A 15,795-nucleotide genomic window follows, 5' to 3' on the forward strand; every position below is an offset into this window, starting at 1 on the left:
GATCGATAGAACTCTAAGATTCTAAACAAATCCATTTTTTTGCAATAAATAATTCGTTTTTATGAACATTAAAACTGAAGATATTTTACATCCAAAAAAACTAGTAGAATTTTTAAAAATACAAAACAGAAGAAAATTATTTGAATCCATAATTATACATAATTCAATTAATATTTTTTTATGATTGCTAGATGCATATGTTTTTTTCTTATTTTTCTATTTCCCCCAATTTTATTAATATCATTCTTTAACTCAATATATCTCATCACTTTTAGCATTGAAAATAAAAATGGCTCGCCAAATAAATTTCCTATCGATCCGGAAAAAGAAAATCCCCAAATAGAATCCAAATATTTAGATAGATTCACCAGTGCTAAATAAATGACCGAAAAAGAAAAAAAAATAAATAAATCTAGCGTAAACAATAGTATCTGTGCAAAATCTCGACTAGAAATCCACGAGATCGCCAACTTTTTCCTGGAAAATATAAAAAACCATTAATACGTTGTGCAATATCGTTAAAAAATCACAATTCACGGCAGATGGCTCGTCCCCCAACAAAACGCGGTAATTTAAAAAGTTAAAGGGTTATAAAACGTAGAACGTGTAGATTTTTCGTTAGCGAGGTCAACGAGCACCGGACAATTTATTATTTTTCATCAACCCCCCCCGAGTTATTGTTTATCCGGCGAATTCCCCCACCGCTGACCAAAGAAATACTATGAGTTTGCGCGTGAGTCTGCCCCGTTATCATTTTAACCTGGTGGTGATACCGATAGTCGGCACCACCTCATTTCGAATCTGTCAAGAGTCACGGCTTCATCGTCAACCCCGCGCAAATGAAATATCCGCTAAATAAATGGATAAACTGTTGTCATTATTAATTACCCCACAAATAATATTTTATGTGTAAAAGTACACCCAAAAATCCATGGAAATGCTATTTCTGAAGCGAAAGTGCCGGTGTCTCATGACAAAAATTACATTATCATTGCGTATCATTTGTTGACACTCAAGATCATCAAAATAATAACAACCAAAGTGTTTGTAAAATACAGCGCTAGACGGAAGAAACGGATTAAGAACAGACACTTCAAATACAAATCATTTATTTTTTTAACACCTATTGTTGTTAATGTGATACTAAAGTTGTTAGATCGAGGTACAACGTGTAGTGATGATTAATTATTTGAGGGAATATTCAGATGTTTAACGGAATGTTGTGGATTGTTTATCGAATTTTCAACGGATAATTCGGGGGAATGATGATGAAATCCAGATGAACTCGGGGTTGTGAAGGAAAAGAGATTTTTCCCGGGGGGTTTTTACCGTTCTTCTTTTTTTGTTTTCATCTCCTTGTAGACAAAGTTCATGATAACAATTTATGAGGGATTCGTCTTGACTCAGTCTAACGAGCGCCGGTGGTTAAACGATTGAAAATTAACAAACAAATCAATAAATAAATAAACGTCAACGCATTGAGGACGACAGGGTGATGAGTTTTTTGAATCCACGACTTATGAAAGTCTTTTTGAGTTTCCATTATGAAATTTCATCATCGAAGCGTAGATGAAAAATCAATTAATACTTCGGTACACATCGACCAATAAAATAGATATTAATATTCCAAAAATCTTGACTGCTGCGGACACAAATGAAACGATTGATGATCTGATCGAAACAATGAGTGACGTCCGTGAAAGATCAGATAGAGCGTGAAGTATTTTCAAGTTTAAAAGTTCCAAGACCAAAAATAGTGATTAATGTGTAAAGTTATGTCTTTAATAAATGATAGTCTATTACTGAAGTATTTCGAAGCTATTCGTTACGAAAATTTGACCAACTCCTAGTATTTAATTAAATCGGTACACAATGGATTAAAATTAATAATGAGTGGAGGTATTTATAAATTATCGACGAATGCTGGTTGGCGGGTCCAAAAACGTAGAACTATTTTAATGATATATTTCCTATAAACGCGGATAAAGCGTCATTTCATATGATAATGTGTAATCGATGGTCCAAATTGAACAAGCGAGAGGTTCAAGTAATTCAATAAATAGTTACGTGGTCCAAACCTAGTGGCTTAGTACCCAAACCTAAGTGCAAGTTCTAATGTGTATTTTTTATGAGTGTTTATCCCTCCCCTCCCTCTTTTCCCCACCCCAGTATGTGGTATAAATAGTTGAGTGGCCGTTGATCGATAAAGAATTAATCATCAAAGTGTCGCCGGTAAAATGTTTATTTATAAGGGGTAGTTGATGGATATAGTATTGACATCGGAGATACTGACGTGTGGATCGAATTTTTAGCCAGTGAATTAATGGTTAATACCCCGGAATTTGTTAAATCGACAAGTGTACTTGGTAATTGACAGTTTAAACATGGTATAATCGCTGTGGAGAAGCTATGGCGAGCTCTAGTAGATACAGCAGTTACAATTGTCTGACTAGTTGGGACAGCTATGACAGAATTCCAAGGTAGAGTTAAAATTCTTTCTGTCATTACAAAAATTGCTAAAATGTAAAACGCAAACGAAAAATTATGTGTACTTGGATCAAATATATTTAATACTTGATCCAAGTATCGTAATATCAATGATAATATTTGAATATGTATATTAATATATTAATATATTTACTTCACCTATACGTTATACTAATTATTAGCTAATTATTAATGATTAAATAATTAAAGTCGAATGATTCCTCGTAATTTCATTTATTCATTCATTTATTTCGTACCGATTGATATCGCACAGTACTTTTTTCGCTGTTCACCATTTTGAAGTGATTTTGAAGTACGAAGTTGAGAAGTTGATAAATCTATTTGATAAATAAACTTTAATATTCTGAAGGCTTGCGATAGCCTCAGGCCGTATCCATCCCTTGTTGGCAAAAAGTAATTGAAAAAAAAAACGTGACGTTGCTATTTTTAACGAACATGAGCCATACTTGTTACCCTTGGGGCTTGTATTATTCCAACTTTCAAAAAGTTGTCTGATGTACAGCTGCCATATACCTAGAACTGACCCGGCAATTCTATTGAGGTTATCCAGTTAATGACACAATTACTCGTACCGTAGCTGACATCAGAAATAGTTATTTCTGAGGTAAAGTACTCCGAGAAAGTACTCAACGTAGTTCCACCGAATAACCTCTGGTTTCCATATTTCTGGGCAATGTTTATCATTTCATAAATCAAATATGTACTTAACCTTTGGCACGAGAGCATGAAACAAGATGCTGTCTTATGTTTTTCCTGGTGTAATCTACAAGTGCATTTCGACCTTTGAGAATTTTTCTGTATCTTCCCATTTCTTCAAGATTCAACTTTATTTATTTTATTTATTTTTTATTCCCCACTTCTGGTACACCTGGTAAAGTAGCGAGCAAATATTTGATACTCATTTCAACTTGCCAACGTGATTGTAATTTTTTACAGAAGGGCTCTTAAGTGAATGCGATGTTCGTGATTTCTGGGACGCTATTTCAGTTGCTTCTTTGCAACTACTTTGCACGACGTATTAGATATCATTGCTGTTTCGTTTAAATGGGGTAACCTCCGCTCATGACGAATTACCGTAATTTTCATGATTGCTTTCATTAGTCGGTTGATGAGAAGATTTTCGTTGGAGAGAGATTGCGTTATCAGGATATTATCATTGGATATTAACTCGACAAAATTTTATTATTATTATAATAAATTCACCGATTGACAGAAAGTTCCTGTCGAATTTCTATCAAGAAATCAATTTATTTCTTGAATATTCAATGAGTATTTCACCGAAACTCCCATGAAATTTTCCAATCGAAAGGATTATCATTTTCTTTATAAACAAATAGTATAATTTGTTAGAAAATTCATATTTCAAAGTTCAATTACCATAAAAATATGAATTTTCACACAGAGTATTGGATGTATAGATTTTTAATCGATCTCCCGAATTTCTGAACGTTCATCCGATTTTTTATCTAACTAAAAAATGTCGAAGTGCAGAATCTACAAAAAGATAATTTGGCATCCCATATTTCCAAGACCTAAATTTTATTCCACGCGGATTAATCCTGCCTTGGCTTCACTAAATCCTCCGAACAATTGCGGAGAAATCCAATTTCGAATCCGTCATTCCGAGTTGCTGAGTCACGTCTCGAATATATTATTCTTAACATACCAAAACTAATTGCATTTTATCGCGGCGGACAGAAGGATTCGTTAGCTCGCCAGAAACGTTTTTACGAATAAAAAAAAAAGCACTCCGAACTCGTTGAAACGGAAAACTCCACAACGCAGTGAATAAAGTAAATATTTCCCGCAATGATTTTTTTTTTCCCAACAAAACACCTGCAAACATCGCCAGATGCGCATATTGTTATTGAAAATTCGTCAGTACTTGTGAAACTGGATTACTGTTGTTTCAATATTCGTGACACTTTTGGAATAATTTTTATTGACAGCGGGCAAACATTTTCATGGTTAAATGTAATACCAGCGGTTAAATTTCCAATAGATTTCACATTGGCCCAGTTTGTTTTTCGATTTGAGGCTAATCAATGCGTATTACAATGTCCACAATGGAAATGCCGTCTTTTGTTGAATTGTGCTGGATCTGAACTAGATGTTAGTGTGGAGCTCATATGATGGTAAATCGATCCTGCGTTTATGAGAGGTTCATGTACATGTACAGATGAGTCATTAATAGTGCTGGAGTAATTTACGGGAAAGTCGGGGATGGGAAGAGGAATTCGTTAGAAATTTTAATTACTCCTTCGGTGACATGAGAAAATTGTTAATCGACCATTAGAAATTTATTTCATTCTCAGTCTAGACGGGCAGGAAAACTCGGGAAAATATAACGAAAATTGGGAGGAAAGAAGAGAAAAATGACGTGCAGCTGTAATTTACCAGAGTGGAGTTCGATAAAAAGTGGGAGTTGGAATAGAAATTGTACGAATTTTCACGTGAATTCTACCATCTCTACAGTAAAAATTAATCATCAGTCTCATGACTGTCCGTCTATTGACGGAAATCATTCCGGCATTTTTCTCCAATGATTGGAAAATTCTACCGGGCAAAACGTAAACAGCACACCAATCCATCGAAATTGTTGAACGTTCATGAATTTTTTATTTTTCAGACGTAACAAGTCGAGAATTTTCTCTGAGATTTTATTTATTCGGGTAAAATTACCTACCAGTTCCGGACTTTTCAATTATTTTTATTGTCTTGTCGATCTGCAGATTAGAAATGACTGGGAATTAAAAGGAATTATGGAACATTAGAAAGGAGAAATTAAAAAAGGAGAAATTTCGTACAAACTTTTTTTTATTTCCAATTTTTTACATTAAATATTCAATAAATATCGTTGTCAATCTCAAAATTTCTCGTGAGACGTGGAAATTCTCTGAAAAAATCTAGAACACATACAGCATTCGATTCCCAGTCAATATTTCCAATGAATAAGATATCACGCATTTTATTCATGTCATCTAGATACAAAAGAATATTATACACGATATTTTTAGAAATATTGATTCCAACGAGCGATCACCTCACTTTTATTCCCCTGAAAATAGAACACTTTAATTTTCGACTGACGTCACAGTTCCGACCTTTCAAATTTTTGAGTATGAAGAATTTCGACATTATTTCCATTGCGGACTTTTAAAATTCTGGACTTTTCAATCTAATTGAAAAATCCGGTAAATTCGGGAATTCCCATTTTTATTGAACTTTCAATGAAACTTGAAATTCCGTCATTTCTTCTCTACGAATTACTACTAAACCTCCATTAAATATTTTTTTTTGGGATGACATAGTTTTGTTTAAGAGAATCTAGATGGAGGGAAAACCATTGGACACAGGACAATCGGATTAATTTAGTCCTGTCGAATTTTTTCCCGCAAAAACCATCGAACTTCTTTACCCCTGTGTTAATTCAGCTTTGCGTAATGAACTCTCTGTAATTTTTTATTTGATCCTGAATTCTCTTGACTCATTAGCCCTAATCGAGGTCCTTACAGCCACTCAATCCAATTTTTTTCGACACCCCTCTTTTTCCTCGCATCACGGACAACTGCCCACGGAAAAATAAAACCCGAGTAATAATTCTGACAAGGAAATTTACTTGACAGAATTAAATTCATTCAAAACCAATTCTCTTAGCAATTTTCTTAAACTCTAAAATAAATTTTTTATATTATATAAATATATATTATTATATAATAATAAAAATAAAAAATGAATAGATAAAAATATATATTCTTCCGTGTGGGAAATTTAGTACAAGATCCCCGAATTTTTACTTGAATCTAAGAAAAAACAATTTAGTAAACAGTGAGACGGAATTTTCTCGAAAATATACGAACGCATTCGAAATAAAATTACAAAGAAAATCCCCCAAATTGAGACATTCCGAGAAAGCTCGAAAATTCAGTTGAGATCTTGTGAGAACTAAACAGGATTGGCCGACATTTTCCCCGGGTTTTACCGTAAAAGCCCACAAGAGACGAAGATTCACCGAGTCACAATCCGGAATGTCAAAATCTCAGAGCCCGTTAGCAGTTCTCCATTAATGGAAAGAAAGAAAAATTCAGTGAGGAGGTGAAAAAAAAAAAATGAGTTGATCCCTTCACTTGAATTGAAGCACTGGAGTGATCGGATTTACGTTATTGCCGTGAAAAAATCCTCGAGAAATGTATGTCTATATATTTCGGAAAAAGTGATGGCGAATGACGGAGAAAAATGTCAGCGAATCTATGGAAAATGCCCGGAAAGGATTAGTTTTCCTCAGTTTTTTTTTTGCCTTACCCTTTCCCTGATTTTTTTTTCAGACTGTCGGCATGATGATAGTTTCATCTGACGTTCCGCACGAACTGGTCAAATTAATCTCTTCATTCATTACATGCTGAAGGCCCATGAAATGGGAAAGAGTGATTTTTTTTTTGGATCTCTTGTGATTGTAGAAGTGAGTACTCGTCTCCAGACTCATTTTGCCTCACGCAAAAAAATATATTTCTGTTATAATAATATATTAATATATTGCCTACTAGATTTTTCGTTTAATATATTCCATGGATATGGTATCTACGGAATATATCTCGTACGGATAAATATAATTTATACAATTGATTATTTTAAAATATATAATATAATCAGTAATATATTTTTTAAATATAAATCGAGCTGTTTTGAGTTCTGGGAAAATATATTAAATGCCCGATATTATAATTTCATGAATTTTCCTCTTAAAAAGACATTTTAAAATTTTCAAAGAGAGAAAAAAAGTTAATTAAAATAAAAAATATTTCGCCCTCAACCCCGGGGTCTAAACAAATATTTTTTTATGAAAAAAATGGGTCTTTGATATCGAGGGCAAATGAATCTCCTGCCACAATATGAAGACATCTTGAATGTATTAATCGCGGAATTCGCGAGTATTCGGATGTGCGCTAAATTCGCGATCTCCAACTTCAGTTGATGAATATGAAATTCTCGGTAGAAGTTTCCACTTCGTAGGGCATAACCTGAAGTTATTACATATTTAATGGAGATTACGATGAATACGAAAAGATGGGGAGGAAAAATGAAAAATCCTTGATGAGTTTTACCACGTGATCCGCTGACGGGGATTTGGATAATTGTGAGCCATTTATTTTTGTGGTTTGCAATTGCATAAAATTTAATGTCTTTACATTACGCGAGAGAGATATCAACTATTTATAATTAGAATTGGTTATGAAGAGAATTTTTATTAATTCATCGTGTGAGATGAGGTTACACGCGCGGAATTAATTCCTGCCATTTCATTCCTCGAATTTGCAGTCGAATAAATACTCCAATGATTTTTTATTACTTTTTTTAACATTCCATTGAGTCACGGCAATTCAATTATCCTCGGAGGACTATTTCGACGATTGAGGCGATTTTATTTTGAAGGATTGATGAATCCCCGGGGGATTTCGCTGGAGAAATTATTCTGATTCCAAATTTGCACTGTCTGGCGTCCTCCATAAGCTTTTAATTACTCGCGCGTCTGTCTAAATAAAAAATCATTTTCAATCATTCATGCAATCATCAGTTATGAACCTCTGCATATCAGATGTCCATCGATTTTCTTCACTAAAACGTCGAGAGAACGAATAAAGTCGTGTCAGAAAAATCTGAAATTTTCTCAAATATTTAAATTGTTTTTAAAAATTACTCTGCACACACAGAAACGGTACATATAAAATACAAGATTTGGAACGTAATTTACGGAATTAAAATTAAATTCAATTAAATACATTACGAGTTCGGACACGTGGAGTACGAGCTAAAACCCTGGGAATTACACCCAAAAGTGCGGTAAATTACGATTTTTACGTCGTAAATTACGAGGTCCGACCCGTAATCTCAATTACAGATATAAAAAAACCTTTTTGGCAAAATCAAATCTTCAAGTTCGAGGATATTTTGGGTTATCTGAACATGACCTTTTAGTGACCTTTCTTTAACAGTTTTCCAAAAAAAATTCAATACAGATTATTTATCAATTAATAGAGATAAACAAATGGCGAAATTAGTGATAAATTATATTTAGCCGAAGATTCTGTGACTGAATGCTTGGGATTGTAGGTGAATTGATTGGTATTTGGGGTTATAGGTTATTTAGGTCATGACCTATGACCTATACCCTGTTTTCCAATATATTTCGTGATCCGTATTACGAACTGCTGTAATTTTCCTCATGACACCTTCATCATTACAATGATTACTCTTTTTATATTCACTTTCAATTGTCTGCCTGTCGGTTGACGAAATAATACGCAATAAATCCCAATACTCATCTGGCAATTGAAATAATTGCATTTTTCGCTGAAACACGAAAAACATTAATTGTTTCTAAAAGCAGAAATTCGCGAGCGCTCAATAATTTCTGAATTCTCAGAGAAAAATGGCAGAATCGCTTGTTGTCAATGATAAATAATATATACTATAATAATACAACAATAAATAATAGAATTTACACGAACATCTGCACTGAAAATTGAAAATAAGTTGAAAAAATAGTCAGAAATGTTCTGTAATTATTCAAAATTTTGAAAGTTGAAGTTTTATTTGATGTTAAAAAATTTTATTTCTAATTGTTCATTGTAATTGGACATTTGAGGTGCAATAATAATCGTAATGAGAACCATTGGCAATGATTGTATTGAAAATAAATGTGATTCCCAGGGGAAAGGGTGTGCTGGCGAGAAAAAGTTTTAGTGATGAGCTAGTGTCTCAAAGACCTGGGGTCCAACATCTTCAACACTCCCTGAGGCGCTCTCCAGGTACTCCTGCAGTCCTCAGGAAACCTACGAATAACGAGACTGTTCTCGAGAGGGTTATCCTGACTCTTTTCACTTCTTTTCTTCTTTCTTACACCTCGGAGGATGGAAAAAGGTGAAGGGTGTGGGTTTCGGATGCGGGAGTATCCCAGTTACGTCTTCTCGGTGGAGAATCGAGTCATGGTGCCCATGGGAAATAAATTTCGGACCGATCACACAATACCCACGTGTTTTACCATGCCATACGCCATATTGGTTTCGCCCCATTTTTCTTTTATTTTTGTGGTTTATTGTCGAAACGTTAAATTTCATCGCACAACATTCAGATTTTATCGGGAGCTTTATGAAGCCAACCGCCAGCTCAGAAAATTGATAACTTTTTTGCTTCTCTGACTTGTATGGAACTCATTACCAAAGTTACTTCTTTCCGGTAAATTTTACCTCGCGGGGTCATCCTCGGGGATTTTTCCACGGATAGCTGTGTATGTTGTTGATGATCTTGTCGAGAGACTCTTCATCTCCTGAATTATCCAGTAATTAGGGATTTTTATTATAACGCAAATTATGATTTTCACATAATTAAATCCGGTTCTTTTAATAATGTTTATTATTCATAAGTGAACAATTGAAATTGTTTAAATTAAAAAAAAAACATTTAAACATTTTCGGCGTGAAATCGAATATAAAATTGAAAAAAAAATAAATTAAATAAAATTAAAATAAAATTAAAATTAAAATTAAATAAAATTGTAAAATCTGAATATAAATAATTGTAACGTAACGATTCCCTCCCCTGATTTTCCTAAAATAAAATTGATTGTTTATCAATTATTGATTTTAAAAAAATGCATCAGTGGATTTTTTACTTGGATTTCAAAAAATAAATACAAAAAGTCCTTTTATCCCGTGTTAAATAACCTAGAAAGCTCGGATCTTAAATTGTCCCCCAAAAATTTTCCGAATTTTCCTCACCGTGCATTTCCGGAGGAAACGATGAATTTCTGGGATAAACCCCCGACCGGAAAATAGTCCAATTGAGTCCGAACCCCCGACATTTCCCTCAGACATAAAATACCAGAAAGGCATTATCATCTCCCATTCGTTGAATCGAAAAATATGGCAATACAGTTATAATAGTCTATCAAATCGTCTTTAGACATCAACTTATCCAATTTCCCGAGTGTACGTTATTCTAGACCTGGAGGTAACTCATTTTCTCGTCAAAAGGATAATCTGATGAATATCATCCTTTATTTCGCGTAACATAAAGGAAAATCCCTTCTCATCTCGTGTTTTTTTCACCCTCTTCTTTTTTGCTGGGGGAGTTACACGTTTCAACATTACCATTTGCCTTTTTCGTTGGCTTTTTGCACTCTGGTTTATGTGTGGCCTTTTCTTTATGAACTTACAGGATCATCTAGGGCAAGGGCATCAACCAAAAAATTATTACATTTTTTGTTACCCGTTTTCCCGCGGAAAATCTGTAAAAAATACTCTCCGAAAACTCTGCACTGAGAGAAGTAATTACTTTCCCGGAAATAATTAATTTACCAGATTTCATTAAGATCTCATTTCCATGGTGTTTAATGTTCTTCTGATCTGTAAAGAATAACATGTATTTTATATTTATTTATTATTCAATTAGTTCCAGGAAAAAATCGTTTCTAACAACTGAAATATAATGAACATTTTTGATAAATCATTTACAAATCAAATAATTTTTTTTTCCGTAATACATCAAGTCAAAAAAATCCTCTCCCCCCTATATTTATTAATTATAAGGGAATATATTTGGCACAATAATTTGGTATCTTTTATGGAAGTGTTTGTGGAGATTTATCAGTGCGAAGTGATAAATGAATACATTTGACAAAATCTTTATTTTTTCTCAGTGAATAGTACTTGGGACTAGCACTTGAGGGTATATCTCGAGTCCTACGACACTTCCGTTGTACTTGAGGATGCAGTACAGTGCTTTAATGCCGAGCAAACGTTAACGGAGAAACATAAATTCATGGAAACGGCGTTTTCATGTCAGGGGCTTGAAGATGGCCAACTGAGTGAATTGTAGGTAACCGAGTTCGCAATGGATATTCCAAGGATTTATGGTTATTGTTGGAGTGATTTAATCAGTTTTCATCGTGTTGTTGAGAATAATCGGATTAACAGGGACAAATATTCCGTCAAAAACAATTCGAGTAATCCGAAAATGCAAATTGTACACCGGAAATGAGTTTTTCATTAATTCTTCGCTTCGTGTGGTATCTCATTTGTCGAACATTATTTCCTGTTATTTCATGATGGGAAATTTTAATAAGACGAATGGGTGTAAAGACTCCATGACATTTTCTATTCATTTCCAGCGTTCGTCCATCCATTGTGAAAATTATTGCCTGTTAACATGCAACACATCCGGATACTATCGTTCACGCACGTGGAATTGAATATTGCACGTTATTTCTGACTTCACCTGGCCATTTTTTTTCTATTCTATTTTTCTATGTGATTCTACTGCTGTATTTATTGCACCAATATCCGGTAATTTGGAAAAACATTTTATAGCCGTTGAATCAATCCGCGGATAATGTCAAACCGATGATTTATCTGTTCAATTATTTTTGTGGAGCGGATTCGATGTCTCAGGGAATGAATATTTAAATCTAGAAAATACTGCGAGCAGTAAATTTATTTAAGAAATTTTTCTGTCGGGGAGAGAAATATTCAGGTAAAATTACCGGACAATTCTCTCGAAATCTCAGAGAAAATTCTCGACTTATTGCACCTGAAAAATAAAAAATTTATGAACGTTCAATAATTTTGATGGATTGGTGTGTGGTTTAGGTTTTGTCCCGTAAAATTTCTCAATCATTGGGAAAAATGACGGAATGATTTACTGTCAATACAGGGACAGTCATGAGACTGGTAATTTTTACGGTAGAGATACGAGAGTTCACCTGACGACTCGTACAATTTCTTTTCCAACTAGCACTTTTCACTTTTAATAATTTTGATGGGATTTTTCACTTAGAATTAATTAAAATTGTAACGATATCTTCAAATGACGTGCCTTTTACGTCGAAAAATTCATGAAAGATTCACTTAGTAATGGGGCGTCAAATAATTCATGTTGACACTCTCCCGGCCTTAATCATTCAAATATTTTCGTGTCAATCAATTGAGGCGACAGTTTCGTCCCGAACTTTTTCACAACTAAAAAGTTCCACTTGTGTTGATCCAGTGAAAATTACCTATTAATTCCACATCCAACGAAACATTCCACCAATAAAAAGCGAATAATTCATTCCCACAAATCTTCAGTTTCACCGATTTCTTTTCGCTTTATTTTATTCCCATTATCATTTTATTCTCCCATCTAATCAACTTCGGTTGAAAATAAAAAGAGTTGACATCATAAAACTTTTCAAATTTCATTTCCCTAGCAGATTGCAGATTTCTCATAATTTTCCATTCAAATTTTCTCTCCAATTTGTAATTGCGCAGTGATAATTCTGAAGTTCTCACAAAAAATTGGATTAAAAATTAAATAACACCAAGGAAAAATATAAATATATTATTCCCACAATTGTAATTGAACGTTCCGCAAATTTTCCCTCAATTCCACACAAAAAATCGTGAATTGTAAAACGGGAAAAGATAAATTTTATAAATATTTGATTTCGGTTGGAAAATGCCGGCAGCTCTGAACTCTTTTAATTCTTCTGTCTCACTTTCCGCTATCAAATGCATCAGTTCGTCTCTAATGGATCAGAAAATTCAATGGAGTATCTCTTATTGTCAGCTAACTCTCGACTGACAGTCAGATCGATTCAACCACTGCTGTTGTATCGAACTAAACTTTTACCGAGCTATGATATCTGTCGAAAAGTTTTGTCTATTCGCGATGTATATTCAAGTTGAGTTTCTATGCCATTTGTATTTTCGGATAGAAACGCGGGTTTCTGACTCCTACGATCACTCAATAAATTCCCACTGCAAAATGGAGTCCTGCCCTTTCAATAATTACTAAGAAAAACAATTAATTTCCCCGTAGGATTCATTTACTTCAGAGAATTATGTATTTCATCCAACGAAACAATTAATTTTTTATTATTTGTATATTGCAAAAAAATATCGACGATTATTATTGAATAATTATAATTATCCGGGTGAAAAGACAAATTTAATTTCTGAGGCGAACTCTTGCGAATAAAAATCGTGAAATTGAAAGGATGGAAAAATTAAATAAAAATTTTCCGACGCGTTGATTCTCCCCTTTTTTTAAAGATTAATCACCGAGATTATGAAAACGCTCGAAACTTTTGTCCCTGGAATATTCCATCAAAAATGTATAAGAGATATCGATTCATCCATTAACCATTCAGAATTGTCCATCAAGTGAAGAACACTTGGTCTTCATTCTTCACAAAAAGTAGAACGTCAAAATAAAAATGAAAAACTGGAAATAATTCGCGAATTTTCGCGAGCTCTAGCTTCTGCGGGAGAATAATTGGATCTCCTGCTCGACTCCGATAAAAATTTCCGGCGAACGATTTTCCACCGCGGAATACGTTTTTCCGGCTTTTTCCGTGTATTTATCCTTATCTCGACAAATTTTTTACTTTATTTTCGTACTTGCATTGCTCTCCGTTCATTTTTCATCAGTTTAGAAATGTAAATAGGTGTTTCCTTTCAACAGCACTCAACTCATTTGTCATGATAGATTTTTACGTGGATTCGCGCGCGGCAATTTAAAAAAAATAGATGGAGGGGCGGATGAAATTATTTATCGTCGGTAATAGTCTGATATCCATCAATGTTGATTAAAAATCAACGCTCAATGAACGGAGAAATGCGGCGAACGCAGGAAAATACTGAATGGTTCAATCATTCAAATCAGTTGATGAAGTGGAACAAAAGTTTATTGTCATGTCGGGAAATGATAATTAAATGTTCAATATTGATTGAATGAAATGTGCTGATCAAATTTTTAATTAAATTAACGGTACTGTGTGGATCTTGTTTTGTCACAGGGGAAATTGAAAAATTGTGGAAATACTTTTTCCCTTCCATCGCATACATCAATTACCATTCATGCCTTCAATTACCTTTCATTGAATTATTAATACCCACTAATTATGATCAATATTTTTCCAATCGATTTAGATTTTTCCATTGGCATCAATTATTTGACAAATGGAAAACTTTTGAACCAAAAATTTAGGTTTATCTAAAAATCAAAATAGTTGTCACTAAATTTATGTTCTTGGCACTATTTTTTGGGGTTGATAAAAAATGATAAGAGCTGTGAGGGTTTTTCAGGACTCTGAATAGTTGAAAAATCTTCTCAACCTGAAAACTTGCATTACAAGTTTCCAAATGAAAAAATGATGAGCATTCAGACATTTCTTCAACTTCAGAATTTTTCCATGAGTTACGTGATCTCGTCCCGAGTATACGTGATACTTCTTCCGGTTTTATAATATTTTTCTGCCCAACTTTTTCATTAATAGATGCACACAATCTTGATTATGAATGTCCGAGGTAGCTTCACCCATTTGTCAACAATGAACCCTTCGTAATGTCAAAAAAGACATTAACATCCCCTGAGGATTTATTGATTAATGACGACGCAAAACTGCTTGTTTTATGAAAATAAAAAAAACGAAAAGAGAAGTCACTTTGGGCGCCCCATCAATCGATGATGTACGATAGCAAAGAGCATTGTCTCGTAAATTGCCGGTACTTTTACTTCATGTACACGCTATTTCTGGCTCACAGAATTACCGGGAAAAAAGCTTTACGATTTTATTATTATTTATTTTATTTTTTATGTTACTTTACTATTTGCAGGAAATGCACTCGTCCTGTCAAATGTTGAAATAAAAAATAGAAATATCACGTGACGTTTCACGTGAATTATTTATCGAGAAGAATTTGTTTCTAGTTGTTTTGAATGTTTGCAATGTCTTTCCGCCGATAATTATGGAAAATTCAAATGCGCCAAGTATTTTTTGTGTTGTATATTAATTTGTGAAATAGATGAGGAATGAGGAATTAATGGATGTGATACTGTGATATTAGGATTGTTATGAATAAATTCTACCTGCACCCGGAAATTGGGGAATTTTAGGAATAATTTGTTTGGTAAATTCTTGAGTTTAAAAGCATGAAGTTGGAATTATGTATCAACTTCTCCGGTATTGTCTAGTGGTTAGGATATCTGGCTCTCACCCAGAAGGCCCGGGTTCGATTCCCGGTACCGGAAAATTTTTGCTATTTTTTTTTTTTGCAAAAATCGATTTGTTCCTCAATCCAGAATATTAAAGGCGTAACATTTTGAACTTCAATTATTTATAACGGTTTTTCAACTAATTCTCGGGATTTACACTATATTTTTAGGTGATAGCAAATCTTTACGTTCCAGATCATTTAAAATCATCTGAGCGGCACGTTCGCCAATATTTTTTTTTCAATTTGCTTTCAG

At 33.8% G+C, this 15,795-nt stretch overlaps 1 protein-coding gene and 1 non-coding gene across 2 annotated transcripts in view; both read left to right on the top strand.

Moving 5' to 3' along the window:
- Positions 1–810: 810 nt before the first annotated feature.
- Positions 811–15,795, top strand: part of SLO2 (slowpoke 2) — a 56,187-nt gene continuing 41,202 nt past the window's right edge. Inside the window, exon 1 of the mRNA XM_011300467.1 lies at positions 811–2,480. Coding sequence (XP_011298769.1) covers positions 2,410–2,480 — 71 coding nt within the window. The 5' untranslated portion in view covers positions 811–2,409. The remainder of the gene's footprint in view (positions 2,481–15,795) is intronic.
- Positions 15,505–15,576, top strand: TRNAE-CUC (transfer RNA glutamic acid (anticodon CUC)). The gene has a single exon. It is a non-coding gene; the product is annotated as a tRNA-Glu (tRNA).

Source organism: Fopius arisanus, unplaced genomic scaffold (assembly GCF_000806365.1).
Source record: "Fopius arisanus strain USDA-PBARC FA_bdor unplaced genomic scaffold, ASM80636v1 scaffold00017, whole genome shotgun sequence".
NCBI lineage: Eukaryota > Metazoa > Arthropoda > Insecta > Hymenoptera > Braconidae > Fopius > Fopius arisanus.